The sequence below is a fragment of the Dermacentor albipictus genome, chromosome 6 (genome assembly GCF_038994185.2).
Source record: "Dermacentor albipictus isolate Rhodes 1998 colony chromosome 6, USDA_Dalb.pri_finalv2, whole genome shotgun sequence".
NCBI lineage: Eukaryota > Metazoa > Arthropoda > Arachnida > Ixodida > Ixodidae > Dermacentor > Dermacentor albipictus.
Window position 1 is genome coordinate 129887845 of NC_091826.1, and position 27519 is coordinate 129915363.

At 48.3% G+C, this 27519-nt stretch overlaps 1 protein-coding gene across 3 annotated transcripts in view; it reads left to right on the forward strand.

Annotated features, from left to right (window-relative positions):
* The window catches only part of LOC139061368 (uncharacterized), a 193600-nt gene that overhangs the window by 156764 nt on the left and 9317 nt on the right, over positions 1–27519 (forward strand). Inside the window, exons 11-12 of one of the 3 annotated variants that reach the window (XM_070541334.1) lie at positions 12573–12779; positions 19178–19455. In XM_070541334.1, the coding sequence (XP_070397435.1) occupies positions 12573–12779; positions 19178–19455 (485 nt within the window). Of the gene's footprint in view, positions 1–12563; positions 12780–19177; positions 19456–27519 lie in introns of all 3 variants that reach the window. The other 2 variants (XM_070541333.1, XM_070541336.1) reach the window with 2 other exon arrangements.

Here is a 27519-nt window from a genome sequence, read left to right on the forward strand (position 1 = left end):
TTGCAACGGAGGCACCCGAAATGTCATTTTTCTCTTTGTCGGCACTCTCTTGCAGGGCGTTGGAAGTTGATTTTTATCTTAATGGGTGCTGCTCTTAGCTTGTTTATCACTGCCGCTCGCGAGGTATTCTCGCTCTCACCGGCAACGCGCTTTCGCAAGAGGGTGCCTCAGACCTCTGCGTAAAGCAGCCGCACACAGAGAAGATGTCATGTGTGCGCCAACACAACTCGCCGCTCCTAGAGGAGAACAGACACGCGTTTTAAGTGTGCAGACTGCGATAAGGTGCTGTGCATAGATAGACCCGTGTTTTGTGGGGTTCTTCGTGCTCTTGGGACAAAGGCACGACAACACAGTAGTGCAAACAATCACAAGGGCATTTATTGCACCTTTCATAGATCAATGCCTGCTAGCCGAGTTGCTATACACAAAACATGCCGATGGGCACGCTACAAATCTAGAAGTCCTACTCACCACGACCGGATAGCGAGCGAATATGTTTGCCTCATGCTGGATCCCAACGCCTGGTGGTTCGCGTGAACGGTGGCGCGTTTGAAGGCGGCCCCGCGCGACGGTCTCGCAGAGGCATGGATCGGCGCACACGCGGCACGGCCACGCTGCTCGCTGTCCCGAACCAAAGAGGCAGCCTGTTCTCTCCTGCGCCCCCAAGTAACCCTGCCGTGAGGCGGCGTTAACAGCGCAAGACTCACGCCATCTCTCGCACTGCGCCCCAACCACATCAACCGCCGCGGGCATTACGCAGGCCACGCGGCGAAGCTGCATTACAGGAGATGCGCTATGCGGGAAAAACATCAGGGGACGCGCGAGAGTCGCGCATCCCCACATCCCCCCAACCTTAAATCACTACATATTCCGGCGAAACATGTCACTCGGTCTAACATCAACGCGTGCTTCGCGACAAGGTAGTACATGCAACAGTGGCCGTGCCGAAGAAATGTCCACACGCTGTCCATAGCATGCGAGCTGACATTGTCCCTGGGTACACCGCTGGCATCCGCCGGTCACAGCAGCAGCTTTGCAGACTCGACGGCACGATTCCAGGCCAGGACTCCGGAAACGACGACGCAGTAGTCGGTACGAGCAAGCGTCGCTCACGCCGACGCGCCCTGCTGGCAAGAGCCGCCATAGCTGTCGGTGACCGCCGGCTCTTTTGTCCGCCGCCGAGGGTTGTGAGCTGGATACAGGAGGCCGCCAAAGTCGCTGCACCGAACTGGCCACAGCATCACCATCGCCCGGGGTGGCTTGATCGTAGTCCAGAACAGCAGCGCAGACGATGTGCAGGTGACGGCAAGCCAGGGGTGACTCCAATCACGCTGCGTACACTCAACACACTCGGCAAATACTAAAGTAGTGCAAGGGAGAGGAATTCTGCATGCGCATCGCCCACGTGGTACGATGTTCAACTCGGCTAGCAAAAGATCAGGCAGCTACTCAGATGCTAAGTTCACGTGAACGAAGCTCGCTTCCTTGAATCGAACGAGTAATTTCAGTTTGTGCGAGGCTAAATAGAATGAGGGAAGCAAAGTGCAACACCTCAACGCCACGGTCCACCAGGTTGTGTCTCTCCACGTGCGACAGGCAGCTTCGTAAAGCCTTAGGCCTAAAGCGTCGCTACCCTGACAACAACTGGCATCCAAAAACAACACCCAATATGGGCGCAAAACAGGCAGCCGCGAGGAGACGTCAGCTCTGTTAGGTGGTCCTACTCCGCTCGGTGCACACAGCATCCGAGTTGATGGCGCCCACCGTCCCAGACGGTGTCGGAGCGGCCGGTGCCAGGCCGCAATACCAGTCAGCCCGTAGTGGCAACCGTGGCCCGTGGCCACCCGGCTCCCAGAGCGGCGACTTCATCCTAGTCAAAGAGGTAGAAGAAGCTATTTACATAAGAAATTCGGACCACCCACGAGGCTTACTTACTCGCTTGCTTCAGGCTTGGCAATGCTCCGCAGGCGCTGAGCCTCGCTCTCCCAGGATGCAGACCACGTGGCTCTCGTATCGACGAATGCCATTTAAAAAAAACACTTGGGAAAAGGCTTAGCATGTTGACATGTTCAAACACACTACAGCCACCGTCGCCTCGCTCAAGAAAGCACGCCGCCAACGGTAGCGATAAAAATTCGCGCTAGCCCTACGCTTCGGTTCAAACAAAGGTCTCGAATGAAGCAAAACTGTTAAAACCATCGTCCGATGCCCCAAGAGCCCCACGTTGGGCGCCAGATGTGGGGTTCTCCTCTGTGCTCTTGGGACAAAGGAACGACAACACAGTAGTGCAAACAATCACAAGGGCATTTATTGCACCTTTCATAGATCAATGCCTGCTAGCCGAGTTGCTATACACAATACATGCCAATGGGCGCGCGACAAATCTAGAAGTCCGACTCACTGCGACCGGATAGCGAGCGAATATGTTTGCCCCATGCTGGATCCCAACGCCTGGTCGTTCGCGCGAACGGTGGCGCGTTCGAAGGCGGCCCCGCGAGACGGTCTCGCAGAGGCATGGATCGGCGCACGCGCGGTACGTCCACGCTGCTCGCTGTCCCGAACCAAAGAGGCAGCCTGTTCTCTCCTGCGTCCCCAAGTAACCCTGCTGTGAGGCGGCGTTAGCAGCGCAAGACTCGCACCATCTCTCGCACTGCGCCCCCAACCACATCGACCGCCGCGGGCATCACGCAGGCCACGCGGCGAAGCCGCATTACAGGAGACGCACTATGCAGGAAAAACATCAGGGGACGCGCGAGAGTCGCGCATCCCCACAGTTTCAAGGAGTACGACATTCTGAAATACTATTGAACATTTTGCAGTTCTGAGTGATGCCGATACCAAAATACTGCTGCTAATTTTTTTTTACTTTTTATTCCCGACTTTATACATCTTGTACATTCAAGATCGGCAGTAAAGTAATTTGACCACCTGGGAATGTTTCTTTTCAAAATAATTCGACCCTCACAGGGTGAATGACATAGATGTGATCTATCGTAGAGTATCGCTTCCTGAAGCTTGGTTGAATAAAGTCCAGTGTTGCCCTTATTCTTTCGGAAATTATTTTGGTGAATATTTGATATAATTGTGAGTAAGCTAAGGGGCCTATAATTTTTCAATTCTGTAATGTCTGACTTCTTGTGGATTAGTATAATGCTTGTATTCTTTCAGTTTTCTGGGGCCCTTGTAGTCGATAGACACTTCGTATAAAGAGCCGCCAGTTTTCCAAGCATGATGTCTCTTCCATCCTCGATTAAATTGATTGTTATTCCATCTTCTCCTGCCGCTGTTCCTCGTTTCATGTCTTGTAAGGCCCTTTTGATCTCATCGCTAGTTATAGGAGGAGTTTCTGTATCCTGTTAGTTGCTGTTTCTAAGGGAGGTATCCTGATTCCTCTGGGTACTTTACAGGTAAGTATAGAATTCTTCCGCTGCTTTTACTATGCCTTCAAGATTGCTGATGATATTGCTACGGAACAGTGTTTACAATGTCGAAGAGGCGAGCTCTGAGAAGACGACGACGACGATTAGAGGCTAGCGCGGGCTGTTGCCTCTTGGCCAAGTGTGGCATATTTCTTTGTAAATATACTTGTATATAGCTTTTCGTCGGTGTCTTCCTACGTAACATATCTGGTGGAGGTGGACGTTCCCTGTACCTTGTCACGGAGCTTCGCAGTGGACAGCACGTCCAGCCTTCCTTCATAGCTCCCGGCGATGACAACTCGACTCCGCCGGCTTTGACACCTGCTGCCACTTCGACGACCTATATCACTCTCCCCGCTCCCCGTGATCCTGGCGTATTCTCGGGCAAAGATGGGGAAGACGTCGATGACTGGATCAGCCTGTATGACACGTCAGCTGCAATAACTGGTGGGACCCTACTATCATGCCCGCCAACGTAGTCTTTTACCTCGCTGGCACACCTCGAGTTTGGTTTTGGATGCACGAAGATGAGTTCACCAGTTGGGATTCACTCAAGCAAAAGCTCCGAGACTTGTTCGGCAATGCCTACGGTCACCAACTTGCCGCGCAGAAGGCGTTATCCTACAGCGTGCAGACGTCACCGGAGCCCTACGTCACGTATACAGTGCAGTCCACTTATAACGATATCGAAAAAGACGAAAAATATGATCGTTATAACCGATGATCGCTATATCTGGACTGGACTTACTTAAAAAAAAAAAAAAGCACGGAACGTACCTTTGCAGCTCCGAACTCGAATTCGCTACTTGCTCTAAAGAATAGATGATGTAGAAAGTAGGCCGTGAAAAACAAACTTTATTTCTAGCGCCAATGATCATGCCAAGCGTTAGGCGCGCCGAAATAGTCCGAAATCTGCACTTGCTTTTGCGGCAGTTTCAGCTTCACAACCGTGGTGTGCATGCATTCCAGCTGCTGCGCGAACACTGGCGGCAATGCCTTAGCATGCATAAACTCAATTAAGGAGTCGATCGACGACAGTGCACTTTGCGTGGACATCGTGGTCGGGGTCAAGGAGCCACTGTCAATCTCATTGTCACTGTTGCTGGTGCCGTTGCCACCGTCGCACAACTTCGCTGTCTGTCGAGACAGCACAACTTCGGCGATCGCCTTGTCGGTGACCTGATCGCAGAACGAGGCAGCACTGTCTGCAGTCAAAAACTCCTCCTTCGGCGCACCACCTGTCACCAGTAGGAACGAGCTCCCAGAGCTCGGTTATGTCAGCGGCTTCCCCCGTGTTGGTCTCAGTGGGTTGGGGACGTTCGTCCTTACTAACAAAGCCTGCCTTTTTGAAGCAATTGGTGATGAACCACTGGTAAAGTGCCTCTTCAACATCGGCGTACAAAGGGTCTTTTCCGCTGATCGGCATGGCCGCTGATAGCTCCTGCCTTCACAATCGCGGTGCTCCCGGTTTTCAAGATGGTTGATATCGTTAACTGGGCGAGTTCATACTTCTTCACAAAGGCCCTCACCTTGAAGCTGCATCGAGAGTCCTACAAAATATCAATCTTCGTGTCAAGCGTCACAGCTTTGCGCTTTGTCGGCGCCATCTTTGACCTGGGTTGAACCGTTGATTGCACGCTGCTTCGGTGGCGTCAGCCTGCTATCGCAAGAGAGAGAGACGCGGGACGGGCGCTAGCGCGCTGCTTTGCTTGTCGCTTTTTTTTTTCTTTCACTCTCTTACGGAGCGACTGTGGCTGAAGCGCATGAAGCAGCTAGCGCCATCTTGTGACACGCTGCGCCTACTCAGCTATTCTCCGGTGCGCGGGTCGGGCGGGACGCGCTGCGCGGTAATGGCGGCAGATACGAAGTTACGGAGGTAAACATCGCCTCGTCTCGACGTCGTTCGTTTCAGGGAACTAAGCAACGCAAATGTTACGATTATTTGGCACGGAAAACGCCGTTGAGACGGCAAAATTTGGATCGTTATATCCGATATGCGGTGAATAACCTATCGTTATAAATGTTTTTTTTCGCCATAGACCTAATTCATAAAATGATACTCTCATGTCGACCCATCGTTATAACCGATATATTGTTATATGTGGTATCGTTATAAGTAGACTGCACTGTATTCAGGACATCTTGGCTCTGTGCCGCAAAGTTGACGCACACATGACTAAGTGCTACAAGGTCTCCCACATCCTCAAAGGCATTGCCGATGACGCCTTCAACTTGCTCATTTTTAACAATGTGGCGACGGTGGATGCAGTTGTAAAAGAGTTTCGCTGCCTGGAACTCACTAAAAGCCGACGTATTGACCAGCAGTTTGCCCATCTGCCCAACACCCCAGCGACATCTTCCTGTGCCGACGCTCCTCGTCCCACCAACACTGGCGATGTTACCCGGATCGTCCGTCGTGAGATCGAGGCCGCCTATCCGGCTGCATTTGACTCCAGCCCCTCCAACGCACCTGCAATCACGGTTTCCCTGATCCAGGCAGTTGTCCGCCAGGAACTCGCAAACATGGGTCTTTACACCATCTGCTCGGCCCATCGCCCTGATAACCACCCGGCTTCATCGATTCCGCCCTGTCCGGCATCTTATTACCCACCACGTTTCTGCAACCCATCTGAATGGCGCACTGCTGACGACAAGCCCATTTGTTTTCACTGCTGTTGAATCGGGCACATTTCTCGGCACTGTCGCAGTTGCTGGAGTTGCCCGACCCAGTCTGCTTATACTGACTACTCTTGCCCCTCAGGTGGCCCTTCTCATTCCTATGTCACACGCTCCAATAATGCTGCCACTGATTCTCCTGCGCCGAACCGCCCCCATTCTCGTTCGCCTTTGCCCTAACGACAACAATCTCGGTCTCCCCAGCCCCGTCGCTCTTTTTCGCTGACTCCCTTCGCACGTCAGTCCCAGCCGGAAAACTAGACGATGTAGCGCCTCGAGGTGGCGCTGCATTTCTCCCTACGCCGCCAAATCCTCTACTGACGTTGCCCACTCATCTGGACCTTCTTGACACGCAAGTCGACGGTGTTTCTGTATCTGCTCCTATAGACACTGGGGTGCATTTGTCGGTAATGAGCACTGACCTTCGTAACCGCCTGAAGAAAATAATCACGCCTGCCATGACGCCTGTTGTCCGTGCTGCCGATGGCAGAACAGTCCCTGTTATTGGTATGTGTGCTGCCCGCGTCCCCTTTGCCGATCGCTCCACTATCATGCTATTTACAGTCATCGCCCACTGTCCCCACGAAGTCATCCACGGGTTAGACTTCCTCTCCGCACATTCTGCTCTCATCGATTGTTCCGCCAGTACTCTCCAGTGCCTTGACCTGCCCGTTCTGGATCCCGCTGAACCACACCTCAGTCGCCTCAGTTTCGTTGACTTCGTTCACTTGCCACCTTCGCTTGCCACTACAATCGCAGCTCCCATGCAAGACGTCCTCCTTACATACGAGATCACAGTACCTCATACAGTTTTATCTATCACGGCGAATTGCGTTTGCCTGCCAGTGGTCAATTTTGGCTTGACGACACAAGTGCTTCCACGCGGGATGTCTCTGGCCCAGCTTCGCTCATTCGAGGGTCACTCAGTAGCATCTATTGCAGTAGACGACAATTAAGTTGATCCTCTTCTACCATCGCACTCGGCAACTTGTACCATCGCCGACTTACAGAAAATGATTGCGCCCGACACGCCGCCCGAGCACTCTTGTGAGCTCCACCGCGTTTTTTTTCCTACCATGATATTTTTTACTTTAACGGTCGTCCTTTGGCCCAAACTACATCTATTAAACATCGCATTAATACCGGCGGTGCCCCTCCTATTTATCGTCGCCCGTATCAAGTGTCATCGGCTGAGCATCAAGTTATTCACGCAAAAGTTTGCAAGATGCTTGCCAAGAACATAATTGAATCGTCATATAGTCCATGGGCATCACCTGTTGTACTGGTAAAAAAAGAAAGAGAGCTCATGGCACTTTTGCGTGGATTATCGGCACCTTAACAGGGTTACCAAAAAGGACGTGTATCACCTACCTCGGATTGATGACGCCCTTTACTGCCTCCACAGTGCTTGCTACTTCTCCTCTATTGACCTTCGCTTCGGCTACTGGCAGATTGCCGTGGGCGGTCTCGACCATGAGAAGACTGCTTTTGTAACACCAGACAGTCTTTGTCAATTCAAAGTGATGCCGTTCCGTCTATGTAATGCTCCTGCCACTTTTGAACGCATGGTGGACTCCCTTCTAGATGGTTTCAAATGGTCGATGTGCCTGTGCTACTTGGACGATGTTATAGTATTCTCCCCAACGTTTGCTACGCACCTCGAGCGCCTCTCAGCAGTCCTGGACATTTTTCGTCGAGCCGGTCTGCAACTCAACGCGTCGAAGTGCCGATTTGGCCGTCGCCAGATTACCGTCCATGGTCATCTCGTTGATGCGAACGGAGTGCAACCGGACCCAGGCAAGATCCCCTGCTTGCTTATCCCCCTGCTTATCTTTCAGTGCACACATCTTGGTTTGTCCTTTGCCAAGTTTTGTTCTCACTGATATCAGGCTGGGTCCATTTTTTATGGCTTCTTCACTTTCTCACGTTATAATTTCGAATATCACTTATTTTCACCTTGCTGATCAGTTTTGACAGTTCTGCGAATTTTATCTTATCTCTTCTGTTGGACACTTGCATTCTTTGTCCTTTCGTTATTAGTTCCTTTGTTACTTAGGACAATTTACCTACTGGTTTGCTTGGTGCCTTGCCTTCCACTTCATTTGCTGCCTCTGAAGCCAGCCTAGTTACAGTTCCATTCATTAGCTCTATGTCATCATCATCTCTCTGTTCTAAGGCTGCATATTTGTTTCGAAGTACCAGCCTGAATTTGTCTGCTTTTACCCTTAGTACCTCTAGGTTGAGCTGTTTCTTCTTGACCAATTTTACTTTTTCTCTCTTCAAGTTGAGGTGAATCCTAGCTCTCGCTAACCTATAATCACTGCACTTTACCATAACTATCGCTTTACATCCTGCACTATACTGGGATCTGCAGAAAGTATGAAATCAATTTCATTTCTTGTTTGACTATTACGGCTTTTCCAGGTCCACTTTCTGTTGCTACACTTCTTAAAATAGGTGTTCATTATTCGAAGCTTATTCCTTCCTCCGAATTCTACCAGCATCTCTTCTCTAGTGTTCCTAGAATCGACGCCGTAGTTCACCAGCCCGCCTTTTTCTCACTTTTCCATTGAAGTTGCCCATTACTACAGTATACTGAGTTTGCACTTTTCTCATCGCTAATTCAACATCTTCATACAACCGATATACTTTATCATCATCGTGACTGGATGTTGGAGCTTTGCTTCTACTACCTTTTCTCTATACCTCTTATTAAGTTTGATTATGACTACGGCTACCCGCTCATTAATGCTGTAGAATTCGTCAATATTGCCCACTATGTCCTTATGGATAGGAATCTTACCCCGTATTGCTTTTTATCTCGGAGACCTCTGTAGCAGAGGACATGGCTGTTAGCACTGTATGAGCCTCACCAGTTCTAATCTTGTTAAGGCCGACGATATCCCAAACAATATCTGATAGTTCCTCAAAAAGTCCTGCTAAGGTAGCCTCACTCAACAGAGTTTGGCTGTTAAAGGTTGACAGGGTCAGTTTCCATTGGCGGCCTGTCCGGGTCCAGAGACTCTTAGCACCCTCTTCTGCTTTACAGGTCTGACCGCCTCCTTAATCAGATGCTCCGCAGCTGCTGGGGACTGAGAGCCATGGTTTAACTATAGGAATCATGAAGGAGGAATCATGAATTCCTGTTCTGGTGAGGGAGTGTCTTTGTTGAAGCTTCGTGGGCCTTCCTAATTTGGTTGTATCTGGATTAGTATAGCCCCACTCGCTCTCGGCACCCGCCGTGGTTGCTCTGTGGCTATGGTGCTGGGCTTCTGAGCACTAGGTTGCGGGATCGAATCCCGGCCATGGCGGCCGCATTTCGATGGGGGCAAGATGCGAAAACACCCGTGTGCTTAGGTTTAGGTGCACGTTAAAGAACCCCAGGTGGTCAAAATTTCCGGAGTCCTCCACTACGGCGTGCCTTAGAATCAGAAAGTGGTTTTGGCACGTAAAACCCCACAATTTTTTTTTATGTTTACTTAAAAGCTGTTGTGAGAGAGAATATTGCTTGCGAGACAGTTCTGGCCTCATACGAATGAGCTTGCTATCAGTTGATAGAAATAGCTCATATTGAAAATATTTGCTTCTATGTGGATCTCCTTTTTATTCGTATGTTAGAATGTTCAAGTCGACTCGCAATGGATTTTACCCTTTCCTTTTTCAAAGGTATTTTATTTGCTATTCATGTCACTAACCCCTTCCTTCTGTTTTCTTTACGCTACTCCTTACTATTAAAACTGGATTAAGTAGTTTTTCTTTGTTTTTAAGATACTTACTAGAGCATTGGGTGACATGGTGTCAGCCCATCTTAGAATAAAACAAAGCTCTCTGTCACTCAGGGAATTTTACAAAGCCACTGAGAGAAAACCTGGAAAACTCATGGAATTTGGAAATGTCAACTTGGTAGACACCCTGATCTGAACACCATGTATTTAGAACTTCATATAACGAAGTGTTTTATACATGGCTTAAATATTATATAACGAAATTTCACTGCCACCGTGAAGGAATACCGACACAATGAAAACTTTCATGCGCGCGGATCGTAAAATGTTTGAATTGCATTCAGTTGCTTGTGAACGCACATCTCAGATCGTGCGCCACACAACTAAGAGCTACCACGGAAGTGGAGCAGCGTCATGTTTCGTAGTAAGTCCAAGTGTGATAATATATTATCGCACCCCGCGCTCTGTATGCTTTGGGTGCCAGTGAAGGCGTGCGAGGGTGAGCAGAGAAGTACAGTGGCTTGATGAACTCCACCTTCCCACGTTAGCAAGGGGAAAGAGGGAGACGAGTCAGCATGTGATAAAGCGTGCGAGAGGGGAAAGGGGGTAGAGAAAGTGGGGGGGAGGGAAGGGGGTGCCAGGTTGGTGCGAGTCTCCTTCTCTGGTGGAGCTGGGCACATACACAGCCTGTTTTATAGGTAATCTGCTGCGTCTGCAAAGAGTGTGGGGGTGCTGAGATGGCTTGGCATCATATGCACTCGTCTTCCTGCACATTTATCACTGCATGTTGCGCAATGTCGGGTTTCAAAGGCTCATTAAAGCGTCAAAGTGGTGATTTGGGCAAGTTGGTTACGCATTGCAAGATGGTTTTCGTGCTGGAAGCGAGAGGCAGACGAAGCATACGCTCACCGCTGCTTGCGCTTTTCACAATAGCGTTGTTGCACTGCAGGGTACACTATCGGCTGTGGAGGTAGAGTGGTTGCTGTGGCAGGCCATTCTCGGATATCGTGAACGCTGCTTTAGACCGTATTGTTTGTCGGCGATTCTCAAATTCAACAAAGTAAATGTTTTTCTGATTCACAATTGCTTTTTCTGACTGCCTGATAATTAAAAAAATTTTGCTGCCCGCTTCGTGCCAGGAAAATCTATCGGCAGCTGTACTTATTTGCATAAAAGGTTGAATTTTATTATAAAGAAATTTCAATATAACGAAGCGAATTACCAACTTTGTTATATCGAGGTTTAACTTTATTATGTACGAGCATAACTAAAATTGTAGCACGAGCAGTTGCGCTAAGGTGTACAGTTAGGTTATGTGTGAACATTGCCAGCAGGTCAACAAAGTTGGAGAAAGTGAGAAACGGTACACATTCATTGGGCACTGGTTTCCATCATGTTTCTATTCCCTTCTGTTTGTATTCCTTAAACATCATTATCAAACTTTAATGTTGCATCTACAGTTAAACTTTGATGTAACGAAGTCAGTAAAATTGGCAATTTGCTTCGTTATGTCAAAATTTCGTTCTATTGAAATTCGACCTTTCACGCAAATAAGTAAAGTCAACGACCGATTTTTCTTACACCGACACGGGCAAATTATTAGGCAATCGAAAAAAGCAAACTTGAATCAGAAAACAATTCATTTTAATGAATTTGGTAGTCGGTGACGAATAATACGGCTTCACACCATGTCGACGATATGTTCACATAAGTGGCTTGAATTATTAGGCGAAGACAGCCAAGCTTTTGCGTGCACTCCTCCCTCGCGGCTGTTAGCGCCGCCCGCACTGGAATGATGCTATCAGGAAAAGCGCCAGCAGCGGGTAGCGAATGCTTCGTCTGCCTCTCGTGCTAACGAGTGACCGAAACTCAAGATTGTGCAACCTTCAATACTAAACGTGCGGGAGTACATCGTACATGATGCTATGCTGTCTCCGCACATCCGCTGCTTCCATACATGGCAAATCACCTTTAAATCAGGGTGTGCTCAGCTGCGCTTAGAGCCATGCGCAGCCACGGCCGAGAAGCGCGCCAGAAATCGAGGTGCATGCCATCTTACTCCCAACTCCGCCCCTTCATGTGCGCTTGATTGCATTACCGCGGGCTCACCCCTCCCTCATCCCCTTCGCTAATGCGGGAAGACGCCACTCGTGAAGCCACAATCTTTCGTCTCGCGCTCCCACGTTTTCACTTGCACCTAAAGCAAACGGTGCGCGGGGCGCAATAGGATCAAATTTGGCCACGGTGGCCGCATTTTGGTGGGTGCGAAATGCGAAAACGCCTGTGTACTTAGATTGAGGTGCATGTTAAACGAGCCCAGTTGGTCCAAGTTTCCGGAATGGCCCACTACAGTGTGCCTCATAATCATATTGTGGTTTTGGTACGTAAAACCACATAATTTAGTAAGTTAACAATGATCCATTTTAGAATATTACCTCTAGCCTGTTTTCTTGGTTGATTGAAGTGTGTTCCTGATTCTATTGGAAATTATCTTGGTGAATATTTGATACAATACTGGAAGCTTGCTAATAGGCCTATAATTCTCAATTCTTTAACGTGAAGATACAATTCAGAGAAAGATCTGTAATGGTGGCCATTTTGCGAGGCAAGCTGAACCATTCACATATGGATATTCTCGCTGTGAGGAACTTGCAAACACGGTAGTGTCAGATTATTTGCTTTGCACTCTGTTTTTCTAATCAGTCGTTGTGCACAAGCTTGACTATGCAACTGATGTGAACAGCTCAAACAGGCCCCAGGTCCCAGATGGCCGAGGCAGCTGCGCAGAGTCGTCTGCTGTGGCTGCTTCTGCTCCCACTTCTGCTAGGTGCAGCTGCGGTCATTGTGCTGGCTGCCTTCTGGGTGCAGCGTCAGTCCTGGATGGCACGCAACAAGCTTTTCATCCTGGGCTCACCCCCGCCAGTGTGCCGCAAGCCTCAGACGAACCCCGGCCCTCCTGGTCAGTTAGTGCTTAAAAGGCAGCTTGCATGCTGGTGATGTCTAGCGCATGCGCTGGCTGCGACTGAGCGCATACGGGCTGCATACGCAGCCGCGCGCCCTGCTTTAGAGGTAATCTGCCGCGTGTGCAAAGAGTGGGCGTGCCGAGATGGTGTAGCATCATGTGAGCTGTCTTGCCGTGCATGTAGTATTGGATGTTGCGTAATCTTGAGTTTTGGTGACTTATTAAAGCGAGAGGCAGTTGAAGCATGCACTCCCCACTTATGGCGCTTTTCACGATAGTGTCGTCCCAGTGCGGGGGACACTATCGGCCATGTAGGCGAAGTGCATGCGAAAGCGTGGCTGGCTTCACTTAATTCGTACCGCCGATGTGAAGACATTGTTGACGCGGCATAAAACAATATAATCCGTTGCCGACTCCCAAATTCACCAAAATGAATTGTTTTCTCATTAAAACTTGCTTTATTCAATAGCTCGATAATTCGGAAAATTCTGTGGCCCCTTTCCGTGCCAGAAAAATCGATTGGTGAATACTTATTTGCATAAAAGGTTGAATTTCAACAGAATAAAGCAATAGCAAAGCAAATTGCCGATTTTACCTACTTCGTTATATCGATGTTTAAATGTATAAAGTTAAACCTCATTTGATTAAGGCTTGGGTTGGGGCTAGTTGAAATATGCGGAGCCCCACCCGTGTGCTTGGGACAAAGGAATGACAACACAGTAGTGCAAACAATCACAAGGGCATTTATTGCACCTTTCATGCCCTAATTAATGCCTATTATCATATTGACTGCAAATAAAGACGGGGACAGAGGGAGAGAACACATAAACAGCACGGGCGGTAACTTTAATCTTTTTTTATCTGCGGTCAATATGATATGCAGTAAACACCAACTAGGCCAATGTGAAGTTCTTCTAATGCCTTCTAGCCGAGTTGCTATCTAGAGAACAAGCCGCTGGGCGTGCAACAAATCTAGGAAGTTTGGCTCACCGCGAACGAATGGTGAGCGAATATGTTTGCCCCATGCTGGACACCAACGCATCGTGTTCATCTATTCCGGCATCCTAGCGACCTCACGAGATGGTCTCGCAGATCGGTGCACGCGCAGGACGTCCACGCCCGACTGTCGCACCCGACTAACCCCGCTGTCGGGCAGCGCCAGCAGCGCAACACTCACACTATTTCTCGTAATTTGTTGTCACCACACCGACCACCGCCGGTGCCCTGCTATGGGGACAAGCCAGACTACAGGGGACCCGAGAGCCATACGGGGAGATCGTCAGCGGACATGAGAATCTAGCATCCCCACAAACATCATGCTTGTGTTTAAAAAGCAGTGCTGCAAAGTTGAGTCACAGGGATGAGAACGGCACATACGAAGCGCATCTATCAACTGTTTATTAAAATAAATAGGGGGCGTATCTTGTGGGCAACAACGCTATGCACAAAGAGTTATGCACAAACTGACCTTGACACGTGCAGCCCATCTATTAGTACCTCTCTTAAAGAACTGATTAAGCCAAATTCTAAGTTGTATGCATTCTCCAAGTTTTTTTCCTGGTTTCCTAGGATAGGTTGTCCATGAGTGCGATTTACGGTGGACTTAGGCATAAGCCGTACTTCCCTGAAAGCATGCTATTGGCTTCTATAAATGTCCTTCTAAGCATGTTTTTGCTGCTTGCTAAAACTGCTGGGGCCTCTTATTGAGGCACCTGCCCATCTGTGCAATGTAGAGTGCTCCACAAGACAGGGAGACCCTGTATACCACCCCTACGTTTTAGTCAACGAATTTATTTACACATAGGACACCATATTCAGCTACTTCAAGGTCTCTATCATTGGTCTCTATGTTCACTTTTTTACACATACCTGTCATCTTCCTTGGCATTGAAAATACTACCTGCACATCATACTGGAAAGCCACATTTTTTAACCTGTGCACTACCGTGTGTGTGTTAGGCAAAACTACAGTAGCCGATGGAGTTTTTGGACTCCAAAAATTCAAACTTGTTGGATATTCCGGAGTTCATAAATGCACCGTCAAGGTTTCCATAGAGCTAATGCATTCTCACGACTTATTTTTCTAACGAGTTTGGGTGCCGAATTTCAATTATCCGGACTAAATTGCCCGCTCCAAACCACGCTACCTGATCTTGGAGACCGACCGCCATGTTGGATTTAATGCTGGCTTGGCCAGGCTTGGCTTCGAATTGCCCACTCTATAGCCTTCAAGATTGGGACGTACACGTGATCCCCACGTATCGGAGGCCATGCCCACTCTTTCTTGGCCGACAAAACGCACCAGGCGACGACACTTCTTTCTTTAGTTTTTTTTTTTTTCAGTCAGCACTATTGCCATAGTCATTTACCACTGGATCAGTTTTTTTCTTTCTTTCTTCTTTAAGTTTCGGTTGCTATTTTGCACGGGATGCCCAGAGAGCCGTTGTGTCTCGGAGACATTGCGCCTTTGTGCATTTTTGTGCAGCTTCGGATCTGTGTGATCGGCATGCGTGTTTGTGTAGCTTCGCATTTGTGTGATTGGCACCACCTCCTGTGCCTTCACGAGAGCCAAGTGGTGCGAAGAAACGTGACTTGTTTCTTCGATTTCTATGGAGATCTTCGCCAACAGAGATCGCCAATGGGGTGACGATCTTGTCAACTGTATGCAGAGAAGACATCACTCTTGTGCAAATCTAAACAAATCTGATTGCCTTGACACGATGCCCTGCCCTCGAAGGCAGGGCATTATTAGGGATTTTCTCAAGCTGCTCTAAGCCTTATAAATTTCATTTTTCGGACCGATTTTTCAGACTAATTTTTGGTTCCTGTGAGGTCCAGAAAATCGGTCGGCTGCTGTATTGGTTGCTTGCGGTTTCCCTTGATTGCCTTCAGGCAACTTTCCGCCACTGCCACTATAACTGTTGCTGGAAATCCACTCTTTCCCAAGTGCTCTACTTGCAGCTCCAGGCTCTCGCTTGTTGCCCTTGATGTGCGCCCTCTATTTGGTTTCACAAACAGTCGATAGATGCGCTTTGTATGTGCAGTTCACGTCCCTGTGGTTCAACTTTGCAGCACTGCTTTTTAAAAGCAAGTAAACCTCAATACCGTTAAGTCTCGTTATAAAAAACTTGAGGGAACTGTGGCAAATTGCTCTTTATTCTGAAAGGTCGTTATAGTGAAAGCCCCAAAATTAAGAATTTTGCCCATCAACCCATCCGTTTGTCGGTCGTCGCCGTATGAGCTGTCCATGAAAACGTCGCTGTTGGCTCTTGGCCCGTGCTGTTGCTATTTTCCATAGATTTTAATTATACGTGTAGGGCACTGCTTGCAGAGGTGCCACTGATAGCCACCTTGCGAGCGTTTCCAAAGCTGCGCTCGGGAGCAGTTTTGCTCCCGAGCGCAGGATGGCTGAAGTTCGCAGCTGCCATTTCTCCTTTGTTCAGATGCCAGACTGCTTCTTTTGATGTGACAGCTGCAGAAAAGAAGCTGGCATCTATGGGAGCGGATATGAACATGATGTTACCAGTGTTTGCGACAACTCGGTCCACATACATGCCAGGTGCGTTCCGCAGACAAACGCAATGAACCCCATTTGCACGAAGTGCAGCTTATGTTAACTAGCTGCTTGGTTTTATTAAGTAATGCGATGTCTCAAACATTTTTTAAATTCTGCCCTTGATGTAATACTGCTTCTGTACGTCATTAATTGGCACACGTTGTAAGTGCAGACTAAAATGTCAAACAAATCTGCATGGTGCGATGTCTGCTCATGTCGAAGTGATCATTAACCCTTTCGCTGTTGGACCTTTCTGGCCGTGACGCACCCCCAGTGTCGGCTTGGTTTCAGGGAACGAGCATAACAGGGAATGAACATAGCAATTTATTTTTGATTATGATTGGTATACAAATAACATAGTCAATGCAATATGCACATTTCAGTGTTCTGCAGCTGTTGTTAGTAAGCATCATCATCATCATCAGCCTGTCTATAAAATCTGTTCAACATCCGAATCTGACGATGCGGAACCCTCTTCCTCGCATGCGACTCTGTCCGAGTCCGAATCCGAGCTCTGCTTGTATTCTGAATTGGAATTGAGCCACCGCTCCAATGAGCAGATGAAGGTCCCGCGCGCTGAGCCATCCGAAAGTAAGCGCGCGCAGGGAGTATGCGCTTTCAGTCGCCCGCACAACGGAGAGCAATGGGACGTTGCGTGATCAAGAAGACAGAGGGAGATGGAAAAAGGCTAAACAAAGTTCGAAGGGCTTTACGTTTAATGCTGCAAGCCGGAAGCGAGGGTGCGGCTAGAGAGCGAAAGCAGCAATGAGTCACTCTTTTCGGAGAGGCAACGGCACGCGCGCCTGAACTTGACGCGCCGTAGCAGGCACACCAACAGAAGAAAAATAAGAACCTTCAAACCAGCGGAGATGGCAGAACAACCCTTGAACCCATAACCACACGCGCGCGACGCATGATACAGCGAACACGGAGCCACCGCTCCGCTCAGCAAAGAGAAAGTGGGGAGTGGCAGTCGCGCCGTACTCTTCAATACATGGAGTAACACAGGTTGGGGCGAATATACGAACTTGTAGAAAGAGTCATCAGATAGCGTGGCCAATCCAGAAGCGCCAGCTTTGCGCTCGGGTGCGAAATTTTGAACGCACGATAGAGAACGTACTGGTACGTCAGTGACACTGGGGGGGGGGGGGGGGGGGCGCGATGACGTACCGGTACGTCCGTGACAGCGAAAGGGTTAATTCTGCTGATGACTACATGTTACATCGTCGAATAAGTGCCGTCAAAGTTGCCTCAAGAAGAGTAATTGCTAATATATTGATTGCAATGCATACACTAGTCAACGAAGTCACCAAACGCATAGGTGAGCAAAAGCGCGAGTTAGCGCGGTACTGCTCCAAGTACAGGGTTGAAATGAGTCAAAACTTTGTTAAATCACGAAAAGAAATGCTCAGTTTTCAATCAAACTAAGATCAGGAAATAAAAATAGTTTTTTACATTGTGGATTTTATTACATCGAGGTTCGTTATATTGAGGTTTTACTGTAATTACAGCAGACTTACGTTAATTTGGCTCTGCTCAATTCAATTTTTTGGGTAATTCAATCCAGACCGAAGCTCCTGGCTGGTGCCGAGGCTTATTTATGGGCCTAAGCTTTCATTACTAAAATCCTGAAATTGGCCTTTGCCACATAATTCAGACTTGGGCGGTCAGCACACGCTCGCCTGGCCCCACTTGTGGCTCCACCGGGGGCTCCAGTAGCGCAGCGTCTGTCTCAGTGGTGCTTAGGGTGCTTGCGATGGCATCAAGTGCCCATCTGTCCGGTTAGGACTGACTCGCCTTGAACAGAACAATAAATAGTTGGTTACTTTTGATTTCTTTTAAGAACATGCTGACATAAAAGCACTAAATGAAGAAGCAAGATGGAAACATAAGTCAACAGGATAAAGCACGGCTAACTGTTTATTTTTCGTAGGTTTGTTAAATTTATAGGGGTAATGATAGTATTGATTATAATGCACCCCTACCCCATATTCTTCTACACTCCAGCAATGAAAGCAATTTCCATATGCAACAAACAGGTAGATGGTGCACTCACACATTCTTCTGCTCCCACTCAAGCCATGACTGTGGATTTGGAAATTAAGATTTTTTTCGTTGTAGTCTTTTATTCACTGTAAGATTTTTGTTTAGGAATTCCCCGGTGCACATGCGCAGGGATTACTGTGTGTAGCTAGGTTTCCGGAGTGAGTTACTTCCTTATAATTGTTGTTACGCTCACTTGCAATTGCTTTTATGCCCATAAAAACTATTGTATACAGGTAACTTACTTCGGGAACCTAGCTATGCACTGTAATCAATGCTCACGCACACTGGAGTCTTCCACAACAAGAATCTTACAGTGAATAAAAGACGATAAGGAAAGAATAGTTTTTGAATGCACAGAAAAATGTGCGAGTTCACCATCTGCCTGCTTGTCGCATGTGAAAATTAATTTGATTGCCAGAGTGCAGAACAACGATATGGTGTAGGGGTGCGTGATGTTCCTTTGATTTGGTGCCTGTCATGTACCCTCATAAATTTGACGAATGTACGAAAAATAAACATTTGTCAATCGTGCCTTGTCCTGACAACTTGTGTGTTTCCATCTTGTTTTTTCTTGTAGCACTTTTATGTCAGCCTGTTGTTAAAAGTAATCCAAACTTTCAGTCAGTGCTCATGCTGTGTTGTCCTTCCTTAGTCTCTAGCCTGTTTCATCCTTGCTGTAAGTAAACATTCAATTGTATCGACTCACCCAACCAGCTGTGGTTTGTCGGTTGTGACACCTGACTTAATGAAAACATGCATCACATTGACTGTGCTTTTCGTACCAACCATGCAGTGGTGAAGGTGGTGTACTCGCGTGACAGTGAGCCCCACGTGGCAGCGGTGACCCAGCTGTGTGAACTGCTCCGGAGGGAGCTGGGCGTGCGGGTCGAGTGGGACGAGGCGGCGGTCGGTCATGCGCACGTCACGCATGACTGGGCCATGGCCATGGCACAGCTGCCATGCCCTCACTTCAATCCTTCTGCCATGGCAACCGCCACTGCCCCCGTGAAGATGCTGGTGCTCGAATCGGATGGCGCACTGCTCAAGCACCAGGCCTACCGACAGCACAAGGTGCGTTTAACAAGCGGCTCTTTCTTTCCACTCATTGGTGGAGGAGGCCGACTGCAATGATGAAACTTCCCTTTGGCTAAGCTGGTTATAAATGAGTAGTATAGTAAAACCTAAATAATTTCATTTTGGTTTATTTGAAAATCCATTATTTTGTAGAATTCGTGCGTGCAGTTCCATAATGTGCAGTACGAGGTATAGTGTGTAACTTGAAAAGCTTGCATGCATCTATAAGGATAATTCATAGTTTCCGGTTGTGGATCCTGAGACCGGCACGCTGCTACGTGCTTATGACTTCACATGTTTCGGAAATGCTGTCAGAAATATGGCAGTGATGACATGTTTCCTGTTTCTGCGATTGCTTTCAGCGAGCAATTTAATTTGTGTCCTCATTGCAACAGCGACAGCTCTCCCAGTCCAATCTTGAACGCCATGCATTTATGTACTGCAAGTGCCTGAAGCATTCAGAGTGAGTAGATAGCAATAATGGCACACCATCACCTGAGCAAGCACTAGGTTCTGCTATGTCGATGCTGATGAGCCGTACTGCTATGCGAAGTGCTTGTATCGTGTGGCTGTGCTGTTTAGTTATGTGTTTTTGCCTACTACAAGAGAGCGAGTCAGAGCATCATCATCGGGAATAAATGTGCCACCTTTGCTTTTCCATTTCTGGTTTTTCTTGTGGAGGTATCATACCAGCTGCATAGCATGTGTTGTCACGTTTTCTCCATTGCTGGTGTGTTGTGTGTGTACAGTTCTCCACCACCTGCATGTTTCTGTTAGTTTACAATGATGGAAACCGACTGTCAGACTATGCTGACTACTTGAACTTCCTGGAGACATTATATGCTTACGTGGAGGACAAAGTCACCGACAATGTGCCAGTATAGACGATGGCTGGGACTCTTTAGCCCTGGTTATCGTGTTCCTGAACATTGTCTGCAGCTTTATTGAGTGTAATGGTGGTGACTGTGAGATGCTGCAAAGGATTAATGGGCTAGACAGCTTGACCCTTGGCACAGCGAACTACCATTCTAAGCAGTCCTGCATCCATGCTTACCGTAAAATTCCGAACAAGCGCCCCCCACCATTCCCCCTCCCTGCTTTGCGCCCTTATCATGCACTGTGCCCAGGCAACACTGGCCTGCCACATCCAGTTCACAGTTCACCATAGAGTTTCTCACTACATTACCTAGAGGGAAATCTGGCGCTGCTGCGCTGTGGTGTGCATGGGAATGCCGGTATATTGTGACTTCGGATTGGCATCGTTTTCGGAGAGACAGGACACCTTGAAGACGTGCTTGGCAAGCACCGTTCCGTCTGTCGCAATGATTCATATTCTACTAAAACAGCACGTGAAAAGTTGTTTTGGTTTATTATTAGGCAAAAACATGTTTTGTTTAACTATGAGAACTTTTTATTGCATGTACGATTATATGTTACGTAAAAAGTATCAGCGGGCCGCTAAAGTTGGAAGACAGACGACAAGGTTTGCATTCGCTTTGAAACAGTTGGTCGTCTGTTCTTGCTTTTCTTCCCTTGGTCATGCATTGTAGGTGAGTAAAGATGTAATATGCGTGAACAGAAACATTTTATGAAGATTTTACTTTGAGAACGCGCTATTTGTGTAGTCATATCCACGTTTTAGACGAAGCCTCGTACAACACCAGCCAACACGAGCCTCGTAGACACATATGCTGTCATTCCCATGACGGCACGGTGCCCCCTTAAGAAACTCGCTAGACGATGGCGCCAGATTTCCCTCTAGGTGTTATAGTGAGAAACTCTATGCAGTTCACAAAAAGTAGTTTCCGTGGCTTTCTTATTTTTTTTACTTTTTTAATTTTTGTAGTTGCGACCCCGTTAGCGACACTGCAACTCGCCACACGCAGTTTGCAGTCGCTTACAGCTGGCCGACAGCGGTCTCGCTGGCAAATGGAAAGGTGTGCTTGTCGCATAGTACTGTGTGACACATCCATATAACACATAACTAAACTGTGCAGCCACAGAATGCAAGCACTTTGCATAGCAGTACGGCTCATCAGCACCGACATAGCAGAACCTAGCGCTTGCTCAGTCGATAGTGTGCCATTCTTGCTATCTAGTCACATTGATTGCTTCAGGCACTTGCAGTACATAAACGCATGACGTTCAAGATTGGACTCGGATGATGGCTATTACTTGAACTTTCTGGAAACATTATATGCTTACGTGGAGGACAAAGTCGCCGACAATGTGCCAGTAGGCGATGGCAGGCCATCATGATGATGGCCTGCCATCTTACGTTAGACGATGCCATCATGGTGGTAGCCATCATCGTAAGATGTGGCCGTGGTTTTTCAGGTGGTCGAGAATTGTACACACACAACACACCAGCAATGGAGAAAATGTTACAACACATGCTATGCAGCTGGTATGGTATTTGCACAAGAAAAACCAGAAATGGAAAAGCAAAGGTAATTATTGCCGGTAATTATGACTTGCTTAGGAGGGGGAGGGTTGCGTTTACTTGGAATTTTACAGTACTTAAAGTAGTTATGCTATACAGAAAATAAATGTTACATGCTTGTGTTGTGCAGATGTGCCCTTCTATTTCTGAGTTCTACTTTTCTGTTCATGAAATAAAAAAATCTGCCTAATTTGAAGATTTTTCACGGTCTGGCAGACTTGGAGTTTCCAAGTTTTTACTGCATATACCACTGCAGCCATCGTCGCAAACCTGCAGGGCTGTCTAATTTTGGTATTAGCAGCTGATGATGCGTGGACGTAGCAGTTAGTGGATCTGACGCAAGTGCCAGCATATCGCCACCGAGATTAGAGGGAGCTCTGGTGCTGCGATCACCATGGGAATGATGGTTAGTACATGGATTTGTCTGATCTTCGTGCTTGTGGATTTTATTCTGCCTTCATTGTACTAAAATTCAAAGGAATCTATACTTGTATGAATGCAGAGGACGTTATGAACATGCATAATTGCTACTAATTGCACTTCTTCAACCTGTAGAGGTGGCCAAGCGTCTCAACGCACTCATTTACTGCATTTACTCGAATCTAGGCCGTCCCCGATCATAAGCCGACCCTCTAAAGTCTGAAGCCAGCAACAAAAAAATCTATTACCTCGAATGTAGGCCGAACAAAAAAAGTGAGGACAGCGTTCAGAAAATACAAACAGAATTTATTGAATCTGAACGTGCAGAGCTCATTCAACATCGTTGTCGCTGCTACACTCGTCGCTGTGTTCCTTGTCACTGTCACCTTCAAACAGTGCATTATCTTCGGTACCGTCAAGCGCATTAGATCATCATCATCGTCAGCCTGGTTACGCCCACTGCAGGGCAAAGGCCTCTCCCATACTTCTCCAACTACCCCGGTCATGTACTACAGTGAAAGCTCGTTAACTCGAACTTGAATAATTCGAATTTATGGATAATTCGAACTGTACGATTTGGTCCGGCCAAGCTCCATAGAAGTCTATGTATAAAAAAGTCCGTTAATTCGAACGCGAGAAGGTTCCCTCACGGATAATTCGAACTACGCTCGCCTGGCACACGGCCAGAGAAACACGCCTACTGCCTACACACAAGGCTGTATTGCCTCCGAAACGGAGAGAACGGCGAGAGAAGGCAAAATCGGAAAAAAATCTAACCTGCGCGGGGTAAGCCAGAAGCCAGCGGCGGCTGCCGCCTCTTCGTTCTACGTAACCTCCGAGACTTCTTGCCCGTTGCGAATCTCGGAGGCTTTACAAATCTTGTACAGCTGCTAATGTGCGGAGATGGCACGACAAGTGCCAAAACACAGCGAATCAAGTACGTCGCAGCGGCGCTTGCAATCAAGAACCAACGAATCAGGGCTTTCGCCACCTTCACATGCTCAGCGTCTTTGTCTCGGCAGTCTTCATCGGTTGTGCACCTCTGTTTTCAGATTAGGAGGTATCGGCCATCGCGATTCATTGTGATGGTGTTAAGCCTCGGCTAACGTTCGTTTCGGTGGACATCGGTGTTGGGGCACAGTCGGACCCAGAGCTTCGACCTGAAGGCGTGTGCCCGCAGCAAACGCCATCACTTTCTGACATGCCCTACTGCTTCCAAATCGCAGTGTACTGTTGCTCTCCTTCACTTTCGTTAGTTCGAACTTTCGTTAACTCGAACTCAAGCGGCTTTCCCTTGCGGTTCGAATTAACGAGCTTTTACTGTAATTGTGGCCATGTTGTCCCTGTAAACTTCTTAACCTCATCCGCCCACCTAACTTTCTGCTGCCCCTGCTACGGCTTCCCTTCTCTTGGAATCCAGTCCGTAACCCATAATGACCATCGGTTATCTTCCCTCCTCATTACATGTCCTGCCCATGCCCTTTTCTTTTTCTTGATTTCAGCTAAGATGCCATTAACTCGCGTTTGCTCCCTCACCCAATCTGCTCTTTTCTTATCCCTTAACGTTACACCTATCATTCTTTCCATGGCTCGTTGCGTCGTCCTCAATTTAAGTAGAACCCTTTTCGTAAGCCTCCAGGTTTTTGCCCCGTACGTGAGTACTGGTAAGACACAGCTGTTATACACTTTTCTCTTGAGGGATAATGGCAACCTGCTGTTCATGATCTGAGAATGCCTGCCAAACACACCCCAGCCCATTATTATTCTTCTGATTATTTCAGTCTCATGATCCGGATCTGCGGTCACTACCTGTCCTAAGTAGATGTATTCCTTTACCACTTCCAGTGGCTCTCTACCTAACTTAAATTGATGTTCTCTTCCGAGACTGTTAAATATTACAAAAAGCAGATAAAAAAAAAAGCGCATTAGATATGCTCCAGTTTTTAAAGGCGCACACAATCAAAGTATCTGGGATGTCATCCCACGCTGCAGCTATCCAGCCTGGGAGCTGCGATAGCGATGCACGTTTGACGCGGCCCGTTGCTGTTAGCATGTGGTCTTCTTCAGTCAACCAGTCCGTGTAATATTTCCGCAGACGATCCTTGAAAGGTTTGTTGATGCAGACATCAAGTGGCTGCAACTGGCCCGTCATGCCGCCCCGTATGACAGCGAGGTCGTGTTCGCTTGGGCAAGTGCAGCCTTCACGTTGTCAGTCAAGTGCCCACGGTAAGAGTCGACGACAAGGAGCGAGTTCTTTGTCAAAAGGGCTCCTGAACGCCATCGCCACACAATCTTAACCCACTCTTCCGCCATCGTACCCGTCATCCACCCCTTCTCATTTGCCCGCACAATGACATTTCTTGGGAAAGTTTCTCGAGCAGGCAGCAGTGTCTTCCTTTTAAATATCATATAAGGAGGGAGTTTATGTCCATCAGCTGTGCAGCACAGCATCACAGTTGCGCACTGCTTCTTGTAGCCCGCAGAGCGCACCTTCACCTCCTTGGCACCCTTTTCATTCACGGTGTGCGCCACTAGCATATCAAAATACACAGCCGTCTGGTCGGCATTGCCGATTTGCCCAAGGTTGTAGCCTGCCGCTTCTCTCTTTCGCAGCATGTAGCGCTGAAAAGCTATCAGCTTTTCTTCGAAATTGCTTGGCAGCTTCTGGGTGATTGAAGTGCGACATCGGAGGCTGAAGCCGAAGCGCTTCATGAATTTCTGAAGCCAGCCCCAGCTGGCTTTGAAATCCTTTGGCATTAGGCCTCGCTCCCTCGAATGTTCCCTAGCTTTCGCTTGGAGCACATCTGTTGTCACTGGAAGGGCAGCTGCCCTCTGCGTCCGAACAAAGTCGGCCAAAACTGTCTGCTCCATGGTGACGGCCTTTCTTTGGTTTGCTAAATGCCATCCTTGTTGCAGCACATGCAAAAAGCTGCTGTTGTTGTCCCCTCCAACGACGGATGTTTTTCTCGTCGATGCCGAAGTCCCGCCCGGCTTGAAGGTCCGACGATGCCTCTGCGGCTATCACAACTTTTCGCTTTAAAGCAGCCCTGTAGTGGCATCTCCTGCTTGGTGCCATCGCGATAACACCACGCCGCACACTCAGACGGCCGACACGACACAGGTCAAAATGGCGACCTCCATTGTGTACGGCTGGCTACTGGCACGGCTAGTACCGTATAATGCAGAATATAGGTCGAGGTGGAATATAGGTCGACCCCCTTACATTGAAGCAAAGAAGTCAACATAAAAATTATAAGGCACAAAACTTTGTTTTATTTAGTGGTGGTGCCAGAGTCGTCACCTGCTCATTCGTCTGAGCTGTCTGAACTCTCATCCGAAGACGACGGCTTTTCGCTGGCTGCGTCCCACAACATGTCATCCTCGGTGCCGTCCAAGGAGTTGCTAATGCAACACTTCCTGAATGCCCGCACCACCATATCGTTGGGCAGCGAGCGTCAAGCCTGCGACACCCATGTGGCCACAGTGGCGAGAGGCGGCCTGCGCAACCGGCCGGTTGGAGTTGTCGGGTTGTCGCCGGCCATCCACTGATTATATTGCTCACGGACACGGTCATTAAAGGGCTTGTTGAGCACGACGTCCAGTGGCTGAAGGGTTGAGGTGATGCCTCCCGGAATGACGGCGAGTTCTGTGCTCCCGTCGCGGAGTGCCTGCTTCACACCTGCTGTCAAGTGCCCGCGAAAAGCATCCAAGACGAGCATGCTCGGACACCGCAGGAGTGCGCCGGGTCGCCGATTCCAGAGGGTCTTAATCCAATTGAGCATGAGGGCCTTGTCCATATAGCCCTTTTCATTCATGCAAACGACAACATCCCGTGGGAAAACCTCTTTCGGCAGCGCCTTCCTCTTGAATATTATGTTCGGAGGCAGTTTTCTGCTGTCTGCAGTACACGCGAGCATCACCGTGAAGCGCGAATGCTCGTTCCCCGTAGAAAGAAGCTTGACTTCTTTTGCGCCGCGTTCGCACACTGTGGTGGGCGACGGCATGTCGAACCACACCTGCGTTTCATCAGCATTGCCGATCTGTCCCAACATGTACCCATGCTGCTGCCGGAGACAGATAACATAGCGCTGGAATTCGACCAGCTTGTCCTCGTATGCCTCTGGCAGCTTCTGGCAGATTGATGTGCGCCGTTGAAGTGCAAATCCCTTGCGTTGCATGAATCGACGAACCCAATAAATGGAGCCCTTGAATTGTTCCTTGGGCAGTCTGGATTCTCGGGTGATCTCAATAGCTTTGATGCGGATGAGTTCTGCTGTCACTGGCAATGATCTGGCACGATGCTCGCGGACAAAATCCGCCACCTTGTCTTCGAGCTCCGGGTGCACCGAACGACGCCCGCGAAAGGACGTCTTCCGCACGTTGCAGGCAGACAGCTTGACTTTCTGCATTCGCCAGTACCGGGCGCTTTTTTCCGACACGCCGAATTGCCGCTGGGCAGACATGTTCCCATGCATTTCAACATATTCAAATACTTTCTTCTTGAACGCCGCGGTGAACTGACGGCGAGTACTCGTACTCATTTTGCGGGTTGTCTGGAAATTTAGCTACGCCAGGAACGATCGCTGCACAAAAGGGAAGATGGCATCAGTCCAACTGCGTAGGCCGCGCCGGTCACCAAGGAGGCGATAACGATGCGGATGCCGAAAGGTCTGCACTCCTACATGTTGCCTGACGACTATTCATGTTGTGCCGAGGGCCGGTATATAAGTCGAAGGGTGACCTTTTAGTAATATTTTTTGGAAAAAACCTCGACCTATGTTCCACACTATACGGTAGCAGTTGGGATACTGACTTTTCTAGATGGCGCTAGCTATGCACCATATTTAGCAGTTTCAATGAAAAACTGGCACGTTTTTTAGTATTCTCGAATCTAAGCCAACCCTAGAGTTTGGAATATGATTATTCGAAGAAAACTATCAGCCTAGATTCAAAGAACTATGGTACCTCCGAGAAATTCATAAGGGTGTCTTATGCCGCTTGTCAGAGCATGCGTCCATGATGTAATGGTTTCCTTATCGGGCTTCTGTACTAGATGTGTTGTGCTCGAATCCTGCCGTAGGATAATTTTATAGGTGTTTATTTGAAGATTTATGACACAGTACTTTATTTAATCTGAATCGGGGTGCAGACGAGCCATATGTAAAGATACTGAAATATATCTATAGCGCCTCCACAGC